Raw genomic sequence first — 20,401 nt, 5'->3', positions numbered from 1 at the left:
TGATCATTTTGTAATTCGGTTTTCAGAGGTCTATGTTCCAGGCAAAGAAATAGCTGTGGACGAGTCCTTGGTCCTCTTCAAGGGTCGTTTGGTTTTTAGGCAGTACATTCCTAGCAAGAGGGCACGATATGGAATTAAATTGAATATGCTGTCTGAAAGTAGTACAGGATATGTGTATAGTTTCCGTGTCTACACTGGTAGGGATTCCAGTATTGACTCCCCTGGTTGTCCTCCCACTTTTGGAGTTACTAAGAAAATTGTGTGGGAACTTGGCAGACAACTGTTCAACAAAGGTCACCATTTGTATGTAGATAACTTCTACACTAGAGGGCAGTTGTTCAAGGAATTGTTTAGAGTGGACACAACTCTTGCTTGTGGCACAATTTGTTGTAACTGGAAAAGCTATCCAAGGGAGCTTGTCTGTAAAAACCTTGAGAGGGGACAGTGCAGTGCCTTGCGGAAAGATGAGCTGCTAGCTTTGACATTTTCAGACAGGAGGGATGTCTACATGCTAAGTACCATCCATGATGAGAGTACTTCCCCGTGACTGTTTGGGGACAGGTTGCTATAGTGCGCAAACCTGTGTGCATTTTAGATTATAATAAGCACATGGGAGGTGTAGAGAGTTGATGAGAGGTTGGAACCTTATACTTTTATTTGCAAGTCTTACATTTGGTATAAGAAGTTAGCAATTCACCTCTTCCACTTGGCAACTTAATTATTTTATTGTGTTGAAGGATAGGTATCCAGAGTCAAAGATGACATTTGTGAAATTTCAGGAGTCAGTGATAGAGAGCCTTATTTTGGTGGAACAGGCAAGAGTTCCTAGAGAAGCAGTGGTGGAGGATGTGGCTAGATTGAAAGATCGCCACTTAGCTGAGCACATTCCTCCTACGCCCAAAAATACTTCCAGCTAAGAAATGTAGAGTCTGGGAAACTCTAATGTACTGCCCAGATTGTCCTTCAAAGCCTGGGCTGTGTGTGGGGGGAGGGGGGGTTGTTTCAGGAATTACCACACCAGAAGAATTACTGGGAACTACTATTAGTGTAAACTGCCTGTTTTATATTTTCATGTGTTCAGTTTCATGGTTGGCATTTCTGTCATGTACATAGTACTTTTGTGTTTGTAGTTTTGTAATTATTTCTAATTAGTTAGTGATTTCTTGGTTTCTAAAACAAAACAAATGTAAGCCAGTGTGTAAAAAAGACGTCTATTTGAGAAATGCCCTGTAATTCACATGCTAGTATGGGTACCCCGGAATTCAGAGATGTTCAAATAACCACTGCTTCTCAACACCTTATCTTGTGCCCATTTTGGAAATACAAAGGTTTTCTTGAAACCTATTTTTCACTTTTTATATTTCAGCAAATTAATTGCTGTATATCCGGTATAGAATAAAAACCCATTGCAAGGTGCTGCTCATTTATTGGCTCTGGGTACCTAGGGTTCTTAATGGACCTACAAGTCCTATATATCCCCGCAAACAGAAGAGTCCAGCAGACGTAACAGTATATTGCTTTAAAAAATCTGACATCACAAGAAAAAGTTACAGAGTAAAATGTGGAGACAAATGGCTTTTTTTTTTTCACCTCAATTTCAATATTCTTTTATTTCAGCTGTTATTTTCTGTAGGAAACACTTGTAGGATCTACACAATGACCCCTTGCTGAATTCAGAATGTTGTCTTCTTTTCAGAAATGTTTAGCTTTCTGGGATCCAGCATTTGTTTTTCACCCATTTCTGTCACTAACTGGAAGGAGGCTGAAAGCACAAAAAATAGTAGAAATGGGATATGTGCCAGTAAAATGTCAAAATTGTGTTGAAAAATTGGGTTTGCTGATTCAAGTCTGCCTGTTCCTGAAAGCTGGGAAGATGGTGATTGTACCACCGCAAACCCTTTGTTGATGCCATTGTCACGGAAAAAAACACAAGCCTTCTTCTGCAGCGCTTTTTTCCCTTTAAAAAGAAAAAAAAAAAAAAAAGACATTTTCGCTGTATTTTGGTTAATTTCTTGGTCTCCTTCAGTGGAACCCATAAAGTCTGGGTATCTCTAGAAACCCTAGGAAGTTGGAAAGAAAGGACGCAAATTTAGCATGGGTAGCTTATGTGGAGAAAAAGTTATGAGGGCCTAAGCGCAGACTGCCACAAATAGCCAAAAAAAGGCTTGGCAAAGGAGGGGAAAAGGCCTGCCAGCGAAGGGTTAATCAACCTGTCAAAAGTGATTTCACCCTCACCAGTTTACACTGCAACTGACACAAGTTTATACCCAACATTCCACTGCATCCAGAGAATCGTATTACATCATGAATACAACATCCTTCTCGCAACAAAAACAAAAGCTTGCCAATATACATTACAGGAAGTGTATCTCTTAAATATACATACACTTTAAAAAAAAAATCCCCTAACTTAGACACTGTAAATAAAATATACTATAACCTACAGAAATTATAGACTAAAGAACCACCTGAATACACTGTTCGAATAACTGAACATACGATGAAAAGCACATTACTTCTCTTGATCTCTTACATAGTCTTGCAAATAAGTTGAAGGTTTCCTGTCTCTCTGCACTTAGTCCATTGTTTTCCCACCTTCCTTTACACTCCCGCTAGATTCAGCTTCATGTAAGACAGACACCTCTTCCAACTCCTCCCAGACACCACCCTCATTCACCATCATAACTCCACTACATCTCTCATTACTATCCACTTCTACGTCTTCTTCCTTTCCCTTTTTCGGATTATAGGGCCACTATCCATCTGTTCCACTTGTCACCGTTTTCAAGTACCACATACCAATCAAAAACTTGTTTGATCTTGTATGGGCCTTTAAACTTGAATAAACCTTTCCACACATGACCATCTTTCACTCAATCTCCTACTTGGATACCTGTTGTCTTGTTCCTCCTCAAATTACTCCAAACAAGACACTCATCCTTGTTACTTCGTTTCAACCAGCTCAGCACCATTTTTGATCTGGACTTTCATCCCCTCATTCAATCAATCAATCAATCAATCAAGGAATTTGTAAAGTGCACTACTCACCCGTGAGGGTCTCAAGGCGCTTGGGGGGAGTGGGGGTAAGGGGTGCTGCTACTGCTCTAACAGCCAAGTCTTGAGAAGTCTCCTGAAGGTAACGAGGTCCTTGGTCTGACGCAGGTGAGTGGAAAGAGTGTTCCACGTTTTGGCAGCGAGGTGCGAGAATGATCTGCCGCCGGTTGTAGTTCTGCAGATGCGTGGGATGGTTGTGAGGGTGAGGTCGGGGAGCAGAGCTGCTGGGTCGGGGTGTAGAAGGAGAGCCGTCTGTTGAGGTATTCTGGTCTGGTGTTGTGCAGTGCTTTGTGAGCATGGGTGAGGAGTTTCAAGGGGATTCTCTCATTAACGGGGAGCCAGTGCAGGTCTCTCAGGTGGCCTGTGATGTGGCAGTGGTGGGGGAAGCCCAGGATGAGGCTATCTGAGGCCTTCTGGATATGCTGCAGCCGTATTTTGGAGTTTGGCCGTGGTTCCTGCGTAGAGGGCATTGCCGTAGTCTAGTTTGCTGGTTACGAGGGCTTGGGTGACTGTTCTTCTGGTTTCCGTTGGGATCCATTCGAAATTCTTTCGGACCATGCAGAGGGTGTTGAAGCCGGAGGATCAGATGGCTTTGACTTGCTGGGTCATGGATAGTGAGGAGTCCAGGATGAATCCTAGGTTGCATGCGTGGTTCGGTGGAAGTCAGAGCGGATCAGAGTGTGGCAGGCCACCTGGGGTCATCCCATGCGGAGGGGGTGGAGCCAAAGATAAGGACCTCAGTCTTGTCGGAATTGAGTTTGAGGCATTTGTTCTTCATCCATTCGGCGATGGCCTTCATTTCTTCGTGGAGGTTGGTCTTGCCAGAGTCCTTGGTGAGGGAGACTCAAAGGATAACTTACCGGTTCCCCTACTTTCAGTGGTGCAATACACCCACACCATCTCAAAACCTCACACGCTTCCAAACTGTTGCGAACCTCTAACTGTATGATCTCCTTCACCATGCATTGTGCATTCCACAATGCCATTCGCTTGAGGATTGTAGAGAGAAGTGTGATGATGTTTTATCCCATATGCTTCTAAGAATTCTCTCATCCTAGTCGATTTAAGCTGGGTGTCATTATCAGTTATCAATGTATGAGGAAAGCATTCCCTCCTTAACACCTCCCTCAATACTTTGTGTTCCTTGTAGACAACTCCCTAAAAAATGTAACCTCCAACCATTTTGACTATACCGGTTTCATCCCCACCAGAGGACTTATAAAATTCATACTTACACTATGCCACGGTTCCTTGGGACTTTGAATGTGACTAGAATCAGACTGTGTGAAAACCCTCAATCTTTTTTTTTTTTCGCTTTCCTTGCAGTCTAAACACCTTTCCACCCACTGAGCTGTCTGCACATCAACACCTGGCCACCAGAAGGTTTCCTTCACTCTCCTTTGAATCACAGTCTGACTCAAGTGACCCTCATGTGCCAGTTGTATAATCCTTCTCCCAAGATTTTCAGGTGGAACAAATCTATCCCATCCTCATCAAAACATTCTCCTCACTCACTGACAAAACGGAGGTGCAGAAATGGTTACTTGTTCCCTATCTTGTTCAGTTTAGGTGTTGCACTATAAACAGTTTACTAATACACTCTTACTAGTACTATGATGCACGCGTCATCGCGCTGCTGATTCTGCTTCTGTCCATAGGCACTTTTGCTACGTCTGGGCGCTCCTCGTCAAACTATATTTATTTATTTAAAAGTGGTCCTGTTACTCCTCGCCCTTTTTAGACAGAAACAAAGTTGCCCTTTTAATGATTGTGGACTTACCCTTTTAAGCTGGTCACAAAATCGAAGTTATCCTTATAAAAATGAGGGTGTGCACATCACCGCATGTACGTGCTCGAGGAATCAAATTGAGGGTGTGCACCTCACAGCACAGATGTGCAGGTAGAATGGTTGTTTTACTGGTGTAACTCGCCTCGAGCTGCCACTCTGAAGCACAGTAACAGGTACTGCGCATCGCATTCTAGTCGTACAGCTGCACTCCGAGTGTGCCTCACTCTCAACCTGCTGTGCGCAGAGCTGTATTTCCTTCTGTCTGGCTAGTCCTTGCACTGGGTGTGCCGTTGCCTTCCCTGGCAAATGCTGGACTGGTCGTGCTTCGCCTGCTAGAACCTTGCACTGGTTGTACAGGTTAATAACAAAATACAGACAGCACCTGGTGGGCGATAAATCCGTTAGTAGGCTCAAACCTCGTTGAAGTTCTCCAACTGGCGGCAGTCACCACAGCGCCTCAGGGATAAAACTGTCCATGCGTAACTCCTTTTCCAGTGTGTCACTTGGCAGGTTAATATTTCGCCAGCTGGCGCTTGTCGCCAAAACTGTTGTAAATTATAACGATCCGCACACCGATGTAAGTTCTTTTAATCAACCTGCCAAACATGACTTCAACCTCACCAGCTTACACTGCAACTGACACGAGTTTAAATACAACAATCCACTGAATCTAGAGAACCCTATTATATCATAAATGTAACAAGCTTCTGCCTAGAAATACTATGTCTAGAACAAAGTAACAGTTGGAAACTAGCACCAGTGACTTGAAACTAGGAGATACCACCACTATCTAGACCAATCGGACATTAGGTGATTATATGTATAAACTAGGCCCATACTGGAGATTATTTTAACAAGGGCTAATGGACTAACACTTTATAATTATTACGTTTATTTTTTATCCCCCCACGTTCGCACAAGACTTTCAATTTGGCAAACCAGTCAAAATGATTTACTTTCTTTCGCGCATCCATTTAGCTAGACCTTTAGATCTTTAACTCTTGATCACACTACACTGTGGTCGCAGATTGATGCATGTCTATGCAACTCTGCTAGATCTATATCTTATGCTGTCAAGCTACCCACAGCAAGAGCTAGCTAAAGTAGAGTTTGAAGAGTTACTAAAGGCCTACTTTAAGTTTGAAAGGAGCGTCATCATCGTCACTATCTTACATAACACGGAGGTCCTCAACTTAGGCCTAATAAATGACACCCGTTAGCCCTAAAACAGCACAACTATAACCAGAAAGTATCCACAACTGTAACTAAAAGTCTCACAACTGTAAATAAAAATGCGTATTTCCCCTGCATACTTAATTGCTTTGCCCCCAATATACTGTCTTGAATATAAAACTGCCCTCACAAAGTGCATACAAAATACTACCTAAAATTATATTAAAAGACGCCCAAAATGCAAACTAAAAGTAAAAAATGCCAATGTTTTCCCTGATACGTCACTCATTTTCTAATGGTTAACGTTTTCAGTAAGTAATTTTTGTGCCTCCCTCAGACGTCTTTGGCTACAATGCAATACTGGCTCTGAGCAATGGAAACGCGTTCTTTCTGGTTGAGAGATTGGATCCACTCAACGTTCCTACAGCTTCCGGTGCTATGGTTTACAGTTGGCTCTTGTCTGACAAACTCTTCTAGGACGCCGACATCAATGCATCAGTTAGAGAAGTCGATAATTATGGGTGCAATCATTCACAATACTATTTCTTGATACATCAACAAATTGTTACAGACAAATGGGCTTAAACCATAGAACATGTTTTGCATTTATTTTCAGTCATCAATAAATGCAAGCAGGAATATAGTTATATTAGAAGGCACACTACTACTTACGTCTGCTGTACCCTCCAAGATGCTATTAATGAATGCAATCATCTCTTCTGTACTCTCAATATGTTTCTGGGGCAGGTAATACTGTTGGTTTGAAGTGTTCAGCACAACAATAGTAGGCATCTCCACCTCACTACAAAAGTACACAGCATAGTTTAGAAACATTCCCCCCAAAACAGCAAACGGTTTCATATTAGATGGCATAGAAAATACATACAGATGCATGAACCGTACAAATCGCTTTATAATCTCAGCAATTTAAGGATAACGAGGTTTCTTGTGATTGTACCTAGCACTTGGCGTCACCTTGAATGAATTACTTAGGATAATTTAACAACAAAAAAACCCTTTACATTTCCCATCCAAATTCTTTATGCAAAGAAAACTGCTGCGCTGGAGAAAGATAAGAAGAATAAAAAATATGTGGTATGGCGACAGCACTATGGAGTCAGTGGATACCTGTGTGGGTTGGTCTCTTTAATCGAAGACCCCACTAATGACACTCAAGGCTGCTTGCTGAGGAATATTAGTATATAGAGAGGACATGCAACTAGACTGTCGAGATCAAATGATATCTCCTTACTTGATGTCACTAGAATCGAGAGAGAAAATAGGGAAGGTCGCTCATTCAAATACTTTTCTGCTAAAAACTGTGGAATACTTTCCCTGTTTAGTTTAGATCAAACAGCAGTCCACTAAGCTTTAGGAACCACCCATCTCTTTGCATACGTTCTGCACATTAGCTTTATACAATTCTGTGTTTTATTGTGCTTCATCTATCAGCGCTGGGATGCCTGTTGTTGGGAAGCTGTTTGCTAATTATAAGATGATTTTACATAACACAACATGGGTTGTATGATACAATCATGCTAAACAATGCGATCTGAACCACAACCACGTGTTTACCATGCATGCCTTTACAACAAATTTTGTTGCGAAAGAATGATTGGTAAAGGAATATGCGTGGTAAATATCACACTGCAGCACCTCCCTCCACCCTGTGCCCTAACATCCAATACCCCAGCCCTGCAATCCACACCACCCCAGCCCTTAAAACTGTCCATCATCCCCACCCTGAGCTCTAAATCAGGGGCTGTAGGAGGCTGGCCTGGTTTGTAGTGGGTACCTTGGGTACTTACACCTTATATCAGTTCCAGTTATCCCTTATTAGTGAAGTAGTAGTGTTCTAGCAGCTTAGGCTGATGGAGGTAGCTATAGCAGAGCAGCTTAGGCTGAACTAGGAGACATGCAAGACTCATGCAATACCACCTATAGTTACACAGTACCTATACACAAGTAAAGACAATACTCAGTGCTACCAAAAATAAAAGTATTTATTTGGGTGACAGTACCAAAAATATCTTAGACACAATACTTCTACTGGAGTTGAGTATAATTCACAACACGTACACTAGACACCAAAATTAGACAAGTAAATAGTCATAGAACAATGCAAACAATAGGAAATGCTATAGATTGCAATGGGAGAAAATAGGTCTAGGGGCAACACAAACCATATGCTAAGAAAGTGGAATGCGTATCACAAATTCCACCCTAGACAAGTGTAGTGTGTCCAGAATCGCTAGGAGAGTAAGAATACAGTAAAGGTAAGTAATTTACCCCACCCTAGAGCCCAGAAAAGCAGGAGTAAAGTACTGCAAGTTTCCTTAGGACACACTACACCTTGTGATTGGGATTTTGCAGCAGCCAACCAAAGCTGCAAAGAACAACTGCTAGATTATTGGACCTGAAGACCTGCAAAGGAAGGGGACCAAGTCCAGAAGTTGAAAGAAGTTCCAGGAAGGACAGGAGCCCCTGCCAACCCAGAAGAGGGTGCAAAAGAAGACTCCCCGGTTAGTCTAAGACTGCAGGAATGCACCCTGGGAAGATGCCAGCGGGTTCCTGTGTGATGCAAAAGATGTCTCACGGCATGAAGATTGTTGCAGACGTGATTTCGTGCTGGAAGTCACCAACAAGCCTTGGCTATGACAAAAGTGCTTTTGCGTCAAAATGGTGCTGGATGGACCCAGGAGGGACCTGGGGGCCTCATCCCTGTGTGAGGAGGAAGAGGGGGCTCTCAGCACTTTAGAGAGCCCTCAGGATGCCAGCCAGCACCCCCAGGAGCCGCAGGATCCGGGTACAAAGGAGGTGCAAAACGCGGTTGATGCAGCACAACAAAAGAAGGTCCCATGCCGCCGGAGAACAACTCAGCAAGTTGAGAATCGCAGGATGGAGTGCTGGGGACCTGGGCCAGGCTGTGCACGAAGGAATTTTGCAAATAGTGCACAGAGGCCTCAGGAGGTGAAGAAGACAGTACACAGGGGTACCGTCGCTCTCAGGGAAGGCAATGTCTTACCTCCTCCAAATTGCATCAGCAGGACCTCAGGACAGTCTATGTCGATGATGTCCACCCTCTGTGTCTTTAGGAACATGCTCGTCGCTGCGAGAGGGCTCAAGGGTACCGGTCGTCATCTTGGCAGGTGCCTGCTGGAGCAGGTGAGTGATTCTGTCACTCCACAGGAGATTTCTTCGGCCCTTCTGGTGCAGGATAAAGACAGGGAGTCCCCCAGAGCATGCACACCATGAACACTGTTGCAGTTGCTGATTTGGAGCTAAGGTTGCTGAAGAAAAGTATGTCTTGTAGATACTTTGTTGCAGTTACAGCGTTTCTTGGAGCAGGCTGCGGTTGATCCTAAGTCAGAGGATGCTGAAGTTGTTGCACAGGATTCCTGAAGGAAACTTGCAAGCAGAATCTGAAGAGAACCCACAGGAGAGACCCTAAATAGTCCTGAGAGGGGGAGTGGCTACCTTATCAGGTCTGGACCTATCAGGCGGGGTGTCTGACGTCACTTGCTGGCACTGGCCACTCAGAGCCCCCCAGAGTGCCCCCACACCTTGCAAAGCAAGATGGCTGAATTCTTGAACACACTGGAGAGCTCTGGGCACCACCCCTGGGGTGGTGATGTACAGGTGAGGGGTCACTATCCTTTCCTTTGTCCAGTTTCCCGCCAGAGCAGGGGAGAAGGGGTCTCTGAACCGGTGTAGACTGGTTTATGCACGGAGGGCACCATCTGTGCCCTTCAAAGCATTTCCAGAGGCTGGAGGAGGCTACCCCTCCCCAGCCTGTAGCACATATTTCCAAATGGAGAGGGTGTAACACCCTGCTCTCAGAGGAAATGCTTTATTCTGCCTTCCTGGGACTGGGCTGCCCAGACCCCAGGAGGACAGAACACGGACTGTGAGGTGGTAGCAGCTGTAGCTGCAGTGCAAGCCTCAGAGAGCTGGTTTGTTAGTACTGGGGGTCCATTGTGGAGCCCCCAGGATGCATGGAATTGGCTCCGTAATACCAGATTTGGAATGGGGGGACAATTCCATGATCTTAGACATGTTACATGGCCATATTCGGAGTTACCATTGTGAAACTACATGTCGGTATTGACCTATATGTGGTGCGCATGTGTAAGGGTGTCCCCGCACTCACTAAGTCCGGGGAAATGGCCCTGAACTATGTGGGGGCACCTTTGCTAGTACAAGGGTGCCCTCACACTTAGTAACTTTGCACCTAACCTTCAGCAAGTGAAGGTTAGACATATAGGTGAAGTGCAGTGAATATGGCTGTGAAATAACTTGTGCATTATTTCACACAGGCTGCAATGGCAGACCTGTGCAAGGGTTTGTCTGAGCTCCCTATGGGTGGCAAAAGAAATGCTGCAGCCCATATGGATCTCCTGGAACCCCAAGGCCCTGGGTATCTAGGTACCATATATTAGGGACTTATAAGGGGGGTCCAGTATGCCAATTGAAATTGGTAAATTTAGTTACTGGCCTACAGTGACACATTTAAAAGCAGAGAGAGCATAAGCACTGAGGATCTGATTAGCAGAGCCTCAGTAACACACTTAGGCACTACGCAGGCATATACATTAGGCCACAAACTATGAGCACTGGTGTCCTGGCTAGCAGGATCCCAGTGAGACAGGCAAAACACTCAGACACACTCACAAAACAGGCCAAAAGTGGGGGTAAACATGCTAGAAAGAGGCTACTTTCCTACAAGATCTATCTATACGCACAAAACTCTGCACACCATAGACTTGTGCCTATGACTTTTATACGTACCACATTTTTTGTGGATTAACAAAACTCAACAGCAGTATACACAGAGTGTTGTAAATTTGTAGGCATGCCCATATACACCTTCATGCATCATTGCAGGAGTAAATAGTAAATAAACGTGCATTTGTACTTTCTATATATCCTCTTTTTTCACCAGATAACATTGTGATGAAACACCACCTGCAAATATTGCGCAGTAGATCCCATGATGCCTCATGGGGGAAGGTTGGTAGGAATCCTTCCGTTTTTACATATTTTTAAGCTTCCCAAATCTAATCTTAGATAGCTAACTCGTCATACATGTAACCAGAGAAACGCACAAAGTAAAATAAAACAAATAAATATCAACGTTTACACACAAAAAAAAAAAAAAAAAAATGACTTCACTGTACAAGGTCCAGGAATGATAAACAATTCATTTGCTTATACTGTTACTTTGCAACATATATCTAGCCAAGCTACCCGATAACGAAATACACAGTACATCAAATTACCTGAGGAAGAGAACCTTATTGCTTTAACCCCTTTGGTGCCGGGAACGTAACAGTTACATCCTCGACAGCACTGCTCAGGTTCCAAGGACATAACCTTTACGTTCTGCACCAGGCCCATGGTGGGAGCGCTAGCACTCCCCCCATGGGCCTCCTTCCCATCCCTCCTGGGCAGGTAGGGCAGGGAAAAATCACTTCCCCTTCCACCCTCGACCCAATCAGGGTCAGGGTCAGAGGCCGCCCCAATCGCACTGGAAGATCCGCTTCCAGCGCGATCAGAAAGAAATGCTTGCATTTCTGTTCCGATCTGGGGATGAGAGCGGATAGAGAGGCATGAAAGGAAAGGCCTTTACTTTCATGTCTCTGAGCATTTCTGCAGCCCGATTGTGAAGCAATCGGGCTGCAGAAATGCCCAATACACACAAGGGATTTTGTGCTGGTTTGTTTACATATAAGAGGAGCAGCCCCTTAGGCAAGGGTCACCCCCCCAAGGGGGGCATTTTTTTTCATTAGGCCTTTTCTCCCTAATCCCCCCCCAACCCCTGTCGGGGGGCAGATCAGCCTATTTTAATTAGGGGCAGGGGGCACGAAACCACTAGACACCAGGGATTATTTGGGGATTTTTTTTTTTTTTTTAACATGTGGGGAGCGACCCCTTAGGCAAGGTTGACTCCACTGGGGGGCAAATTTATTTTAGGCCATTTCTGCCCCCCCTCCCCTTGAGGGCAGATCAGCCTATTTCTATTAGGCAAATCTGCCCCCAGGGGGGGCAGAAACCACTTAGGTACCAGGGATTGGTGTATGTGTTTTGTTTGGGGGCAGCCCCTTGGGCAAGGGTGGCTCCCCATTGGGGCACATTACTGTTCGCCATTTCTGCCCCCTTTGGGGGCAGATCGGCCTATTTTTGCAAGGCTCATCTGTCCCCCAGGGGGCAGAAACCCCACCAGAGACCAGGAAAGAATTTATTTAAAAAATAAAAACAAGGGTCGGGGTATAGCCAAACCCCCACCCAAAATAAATGGGGGAAAAGATGTTCTGCCACCAGCAGGCAGAAAGGGCAATTACCCCTGATCCACTCCCTGAGGGTAGCTGAAAGCCTACTAGATGCCAGGGAATTAAAAAAAATAGTGTGGTGGTGGCTACCAACCAGTATGGGCATGGTTATGCCCCACCCCAACTGAAGGGGGTAACAGTCTTTCCGCTCTCCCCCACACACTAAAAGATCTTATCCCAACGGCAAGCAAGAGGACATTTGATTATTTTGGGTTCTGGTTTTACATTTGGGCCATGAGAGCTTGGCTAACTCTCAAAATCATCCCACTTGGAATGATGAGGGCTGCACTTTTTGGACTTTGGGACGCTGCCATGTAGAAAAATCTATAAGACCTAGACACATCTGAAAACTAAACACCTGGGTGAGTCCAGGGTGGTGTGCATCACATGCACCCCACATCATTTTCTAACCCATAATGCCCTGCAAACCTCCAACTTTGCTTAAAATCACACATTTTTCCCCACATTTTTGTGATGGAGCCTTCCGGAACCTGCAGGAATCCACAGAATTCCTACCATCCAGTATTGTTGCATCTATACCAATAAAAATTCTTGCCCCCCTTGTCAGCCTAAAAACGTTTTTTTTCAAACTGCCCCATAAGACCCGCTTTGGTTCCCCCTCAATTTTGACATGTTTTTGGCTCTTCCCTGTCACAGGCACTTGGCCCACCTACACAAGTGAGTTGTCATTTTTATCAGGAGACTGACGGGAACGCTGGGTGGTCGGAAATGTGTGCCGGTGAGATGAGCCCACACATGAATGTGGGAAAAATATGATTTTTTTAGCTAAATCTAAGGTTTGCTAAGGATTCTGGGTAAGAAAACACTGGGGGAAATCGACGCACGTCACACCTCCCTGGACTCCCTCGGGTGTCTAGTTTTCAGAAATGGCTGGGTTTGCTATGTTTCACATGCTAGTATGGGAACCCCAGAATTCAGAAATGTGCAAATAAACACTGCCTCTCAACACCTTATCTTGTGCCCATTTTGATATTACAACGGTTTCCTTGATACCTATTTTTCACTATTTATATTTCAGCAAATTAATTGCTGTATACCCGGTATACAATGAAAACCCATTGAAAGGTGCAGCTCATTTATTGGCTCTGGGGACCTAGGGTTCTTGATGAACCTACAAATGGCTCTTTTTTCACCTCAATTTCAATATTTTTTTATTTTAGCTGTTACTTTCCCTAGGAAAACCTTGAAGGATCTTCTCAAATGACCCCTTGCTGAAATCAGAATTTTGTAGACATTTCAGAAATTTTTTGCTGTCCAGGATCCAGCATTGGTTTCACATCCATTTCTGGCACTAACTGGAAGGAGGCTGAAAGCACGAAACAAATAGTAAAAATGGGGTTTGTCCCAGTAAAATGCCAAATTTGTGTTGAAAATTTTGATTTTCTGATTCAAGTCTGCTTGTTCCTGAACACCAGGGAGATTGGTGATTTTAGCACTGCAAACCATTTGTTGATGCCATTTTCAGGGGGGAAAAAACACAAGCTTTCTTCTGCAGCCCTTTTTTGCCTTTTTTTTTATTTTATTTTTTTAAATAAAGTTTTCGCTGTATTTTAGCTAATTTTTTGGTCTCCTCCAGGGGAACCCACAAACGCTGGGTACCTCTAGAATGCCTAGGATATTGTTAAAAAAAGGACACAGATTTGGCGTGTATAGCTTATGTGGGCAAAACGTTATGAGGGCCTAAGCGCAAACTGACCCAAATATTGAAAAAAGGTCTGGCACCTGAAGGGGAAAAGGCCTGGCAGTGAAGGGGTTAATCAACTACAAATTTAATGTTTTTGGGGCATGACACTTGAGATTAGTTATTTGTTTTGCACACATGTTTTACAGCGGATGCCTGCGGCTTAAGTAAATACCCAAACTGACATGATGCCATATTACACTGTGATTCCACTATAAACTGAAGAAGAAACTTTAAATCTTCACCCTGACAAGAGGGTACTACGACCTTTATATCCTCATAACCTCATTTTTTGTTAAATTAATTCGGATGCCCAGCTGGATATGTGCTAACTTTTTTGTTTTTATCCTTTTTATAGCTAAACAGGGATTCTCCACCAATATTATAGCACAGCTGTTTGCAAGACCTACTGTTATACAGATTTTAAAATATGCTTATTGGCTCCACCCGTAAGTCTATTGCTCTCTGACCACATCTTCTTGAAAGTTTGGTGTATCATTCGCCTCCCATGGAGTTCTTGCATTGCAATGCATCAGGGGTCAAATTACCATCCTAAAGTACTCTGAATGGTCACATATTAAATGTATTGCTCAACAGATGCATCATATGCAGAAAGTAATCATTTTGTTTACAATGCATCTGTATTTTACTGTTTTTCTCAGGACTCCAAATGCAATTTCGATCTATTGGTTTTGTCAATACTTGCTTTGTTTTCTGAGTTCGTATTTTAACTTCTTTCAACTGTGAAAGCACAGCATTGCTGTGAAAAACAAACAGCAAATGTGCATATGCAGTAGTGCGAGGAGGTGAAGGATGACCCTTCGTTGCTATATCCATGCATCCTTTCGCTCTCGTTTCTGTAAACAAATCAAGTAGGGTAATATTTCCACCAGGCTAAGGCAGCTTCATTGATAAATAATTTTGAAACGAAGAAGCTTAAATACTCATCTATAAACCTAAATCCAACTTAGGTGTGCAAAGAGTGATCTCCCAACGCAGACTGTGAGATGCAGATTCGCAGGTTCAGGCTGTCCAGGAGTACATGTACGTAGATGTACTTTTGTTTGTACTGTCTTTAAGGCTAGGGACCAAACATGGGTTGAGTTTTGGTGTGCGGTAGAGGGAATAACATAAAGACAGTATACAGATCCACATTTGTAACTGTGGATATTTACAAAATATTCCCAATAGCTTACACACCCAATTTATTTATACAGGGAAATTAAGTCCAATGAAGCTTGGCTTAAGTGCTTAACTTTGGATGGGGTGACACTCAAACGCACACATATTTGTTCGGAGAGTCGGAATGGCATTTTTCTACACGAATACATATTTTCTCTATGGAGATTTAAAAAAAAAAAGTAAAAAAAAAAATGTCCTTAAATCCAACAGTAGCCAGTTATTGCACTAGCACAAAATCCACTGTCCAAAGCTCCGTTGCATGTACAGAAATAATTTGTGCAGATTTCTATGCATATTTGTAGGGTTTTTTGGGACAATCCCCTAAACCTGGAAATCTAAGCAAATCATATTTGGGATTTACAAAATGCAGTATGCCAGTCTGAATCTGATTATTCGTCAATCAAACACTGAAAATACAAAATGTACTGCCAGGATGTGTGGAACATTCTGAAAATGAAGGCCAGTTCCTACCGCTTTCATTAAGTGGGATTTGAAAATGCCCCGGAGGCATGGAAACACCTAAGACCAGGATGAACCAGTCAGGCATTTTTTTACGAGTTCTGTTAAAACATAAGCATATAATTTTTATATCGGATGCTCAGAATAAATTTAGAGACAGGTTGTCGCAAAGGAGTATTTTTATGATTTTTTATTCTCAAGGAAAATAGACAGGAATTAGGGGCCAGGTTTACAAAAAATGCAATTTTGCATTTCTTAAACAGCGACTTGATAGAAATCGCCATTTAAGAAATGCAAAATGCAATGTACAAAGATAGAGATTTCCTAGTAGCGATTTGTACGGTGCAGAAATCGCTATTAAGAAATCATCCCATTGCATGTGTTTGATTGGGCCAGTTTTGCATTTCCCAAATTGTGATTTCTTATTAGGAAATCGCTACTTAGGAAATGCAAAGTCAATGATAGTAATGAGCAAAAGGTCCCCCTTGGTCCAACCCAAAAATAGGGGTGGCTCCTGTAGAGAACACATATGCTTAAGGGGCATGTGCGTGCTCTACTGTGATTTTGGGGTGCTTTTTTTTTTTTTTTTTTAATTAAACCGGATTATCATCAACTTCAAGTCAATGGTAATTGCATCTCCTAATTGCCCAAGTCGCTTTTAGGAAATGCATGGTACATCAGAATAGGAATCACAAATCGGAAATCCCTATTTGCAATTTTCTATTCTAGTAATCACAAAGCGTGATTTCTACAGGGTGGAAATCGCAATTTTTGATTTCTTAAGGGGCTTTGTGCCTAACAAAAGCCCATTCTGCATTTCTTAACGGCCAGAAATAGTGATTCAGACTATTAAGAAATGCAAACTGGCTTGGTACATTGGGCCCTAGGTGTTTCATGCTATAAATGCCACTATTCCTGGGTATACGTCACCCACTATTTTCTTTTTTTTTTAACTATCTTCGTCAACTTTGTTAAGTTGGAGATAGAAGAAAAAGCCAGAAAACAGCCAATTTAAACCACCCTTAATTTTTATTGTAACATTAAAAAGGTTTCTGGCGACCTAATTATGTAACTCCCCCATTCACCACCGGGGTCGCAAACCAGACAAAGTACTAACTGAAATCCGACTTTACACACCACTTGAACAGTATTCATTCAGTGATGTCAAAAATATCACATTCAATATTTGCATTTTTCCAGCAACGCCTGAGTTGAAAGGTCAATTCTGTCTAAGCCTTGGACAATTCCCACTTTAGTCATTTAGATGTGCCTTCAGCTTTGTCGTCAATTTAAACAACAATCGCTTGGGAGAAAAGAGACAAAAAAACATTTCAAAAGCAAACAACCTTCTGTCTACCCGGTTTAATTCAAAGAATTGAACTGGTCCAAGTATCCCTAAATATCTTGAGTGAACATGTCCCAACGAAGGCTCCACATCACAGCCTGAGGCACCCAATGTCAAAGGGGAGGTAGAGGTGACATAATAACCCTTGAACAGCTGGCATCAAGCATCACTGAAACTGTACCCACAGGCGAGGAGATACTGAAACCCACAAATAGAGTGGATCAAAAACCATATACCAGCACAGTTCCATTGTCCCTTCACTGGGAACCACTCTGATTGCTGTGTGAAAGTCTGGGAAGAGGGGTGGAGTGGGGTTTTTAAGCCTAGTGCCATCTTAAGCAAAGAACTGAAAGCAGTTTTTACATTTTTCACTTAGGCTGGCATTGGGTTTAACCAGTGCTTTAAATGGGCCGGTACTCTCCGGTACGGAGTACCGGAACTTTATTTTGAGAGGGAGAGTACCGACACATCTCAAGAAAAACGTAATGCTTTCAATTGGAGAGTACCGGCTCTTATCAGAAACAAGCAGGTACTCTGGCACAGAGTACCTGCACTTTAAATTTTCCATTTCAAGCACTGGGTTTAACCACACCAACTAAGGTGAAATTTAAGAGTACGAAGCTGGGCGAGAAGAGAGTGTTCTGAACCTAAATGACCCCTGCTCATGTCGACAGGGTATGCCAACATGTGAACCCAGTTTTAACGGGGTTCCCCACTGATCAGGTTCCTCTCTAACAATAATGCTGGCTGCGGTGCAGTATTATGTTAATAAGGGACATTTAAGTACCTGTGTTCATGTTACTTGGTGTCTCCAACTTTATGTGTACATGGTTTGAGTTGGTATATGAGGTCAACGGTGCTGGACTGCCGTCAAGTCGAAAGGGCTGGGCTTCCATGGAACATAAAAGCCAGGTTTCAGTTGCACACAAAATAAACCAATGTACAGGAGTTGATCGCCTGAACATGAATACTACAGGCAGAGCGCATACCTATCCTGCGCCTAGCATTATGCAGGTCTTACACAGGCCCACAACTTCAATTTGAAATACTTGCAAACCAAGATATAGATGCAAACGTTTGCAAGCCTCAGAAACCTGTCAATGATTCCGTTGTGCAGTAGTCTCTCTGCAGGCAGTCCCATACTCACTAAAAACGATGGGTGCACATGACAGCACTGCGGCATTTTGTCACGACCCACAGCAGCAGTCACTGCCAACGCCCCGCTGCCCGCGACAACACATTCAGTGGGTAGCCTGAGTCAAAGCCATTATGCAAACAAGGAATGTCAGCCCACGGATCGATATCAAAACACAGATATTTGGAGTATAGCAAGAGCCTCACAAACCTGGCGCTACTATACCAGCTGCCCTAACAATATCTTTGCCCCCGATCACAGGTCTGCGTTTCCTTATCTATTTCCATCCCTCTCATCTCCGTCCTCCAATTCACACTTTCACACTGGGGCCCTTCCTTTGTCCCTGCCTCTTCTCTTCCTCACGCATCCCCGCATCATTCCCCTCGTCTCTCCCCGACAACACTTGCTTTTGGCCCCTTTCTCTTCCCCATTCCTTGACCCTTTTGCTCGTCTTTATTCTTCTCTCTTTCTCCCATACAGTTAACTTACCCTCTCCTTTTCTTTCACCCTTTCCCCTCTATTCCCATTTTTATCGGACTCTCTACTCCCAAATATACCCTAGCTCCCCGTCTTCCACGAAGAGTAAACTCAGAGACAAGATGCAGACACGCTGTTAGAAACTCTCAACAGGCGGCTTCTAAAATAATTTCGGCCGTTTTAGGGCAGGTTGGGGTCCATCACACCTCTCGGTCCTGTGGCCACTGCACCTGCTGCACCACTGACAGCTACGCCCAGGACACACTGGGTGCAATGCTCATTTGTCAATCGAACTGTCCTTCACACTCTGAACAGGGGAGTCGCATCCCTACGATAGCAACACAATTTAACCGAGCAACCTCGAGTTTCTGCCTCAAACCTCGTGAGGCAGGGACAAGCGGATCCCTGTGAAGAGTCCCTAATAATACACAGCTGATTATATGAGATGAAAACGTATTTTGCTGGAAGTACGTCATCTGATAACAGCTACGTGGAGCGTGAATCTAGCGGCCCTGACAGGGTTGCTACAGCAACCAGTCGCAGCCAATTTTCCCAGGCGACCGGCTGCTTCAGTGCCTTCCTGTCAGGTACATGGGTCCCACTTGCCCCTTTCAAGCCTAGTTCGGTGGGCATATTCCCTGTCGAAGGTTTTAGACGTGAAGCCAGCGGTAAATTTCACATAAAGGAAAAATACTTTCATTTGACTACATACGTACACAAATTATTTTCTGAAAATAGAGTCCCGTGTGTTTTAATAAGATGACCTTTAAGTTACAAAGCTTGCACATTTTTTTTTTACAAGTCACACTGAAATGACTGCTGGGCACAGAGCAGTTTCGTTAGGTCCGCGCTAATAGCAATTTACTTGCCAACTAAACTGTCTCTATGCAGGTGGATGAAAAAGTTGGAATTAAAGTTGTTTACCGCGTATCTCTAGCAACATAATTTTAAATTTCTAAGGACACTATGGGGGTCATTCTGACCCTGGCGGTAGACTACCGCCAGGCCAACGACTGCGGATGCACCGCCAACAGGCTGGCGGTGCATCCATGGACATTCTGACCGCCGCGGTCAAAAACGGAAAACCGGCGGTGTCCCGCCAGTTTCCCGCTGCCCTGGGGAATCCTCCATGGCGGCGCTGCCTGGATTCCGACCCCCTTACCGCCAAGCCTGGCTCTGGCGGTTTTGACCGCCAGAACCTGGCTGGCGGTAACGGGTGTCGCGGGCCCCCTAACAGGGCCCCACCAAGATTTTCAGTGTCTGCCAAGCAGACACTGAAAATCGCGACGGGTGCAACTGCACCCGTCGCACCCCTTCCACTCCGCCGGCTCCATTCGGAGCCGGCATCCTCATGGAAGGAGGTTTCCCGCTGGGCTGGCGGGCGGCCTCCTGGCGGTCGCCCGCCAGCCCAGCGGGAAACTCAGAATTACCGCAGCGGCCTTTTGACCGCGCAGCGGTATTCTGACGGCGGTACTTTGGCGGGCGGCCTCCGCCACCCGCCAAGGTCAGAATGAGGCCCTATGTCTTTGGTAAGATGTTCTACCTGTTCCTTAAACCATGAACTAATTAATACACAATAGGCCCAATCCACAGATTAGTTTGCACATCTATTTCAGTTTCTTGCACAAAGCGTCATCTGCAAACGTCAGTGACCGCAGAGGAAGTTGGCCGTGAGGGACATCGGTCATGAGGCTAGAGTCAGTGGCAATGGCAGCACATACATGTTTCACAATTCAAATAAGCACCGTATTTTGCT

At 44.1% G+C, this 20,401-nt stretch overlaps 1 protein-coding gene across 1 annotated transcript in view; it reads right to left on the bottom strand.

Annotated features, from left to right (window-relative positions):
- The window catches only part of TMX3 (thioredoxin related transmembrane protein 3), a 312,747-nt gene that overhangs the window by 49,115 nt on the left and 243,231 nt on the right, over positions 1–20,401 (bottom strand). The window contains exon 14 of the mRNA XM_069219902.1: positions 6,689–6,818. Coding sequence (XP_069076003.1) covers positions 6,689–6,818 — 130 coding nt within the window. The remainder of the gene's footprint in view (positions 1–6,688; positions 6,819–20,401) is intronic.

The sequence above is a fragment of the Pleurodeles waltl genome, chromosome 2_2, assembly GCF_031143425.1.
Source record: "Pleurodeles waltl isolate 20211129_DDA chromosome 2_2, aPleWal1.hap1.20221129, whole genome shotgun sequence".
NCBI lineage: Eukaryota > Metazoa > Chordata > Amphibia > Caudata > Salamandridae > Pleurodeles > Pleurodeles waltl.
This window is presented reverse-complemented; position numbering and strand designations above follow the sequence as displayed.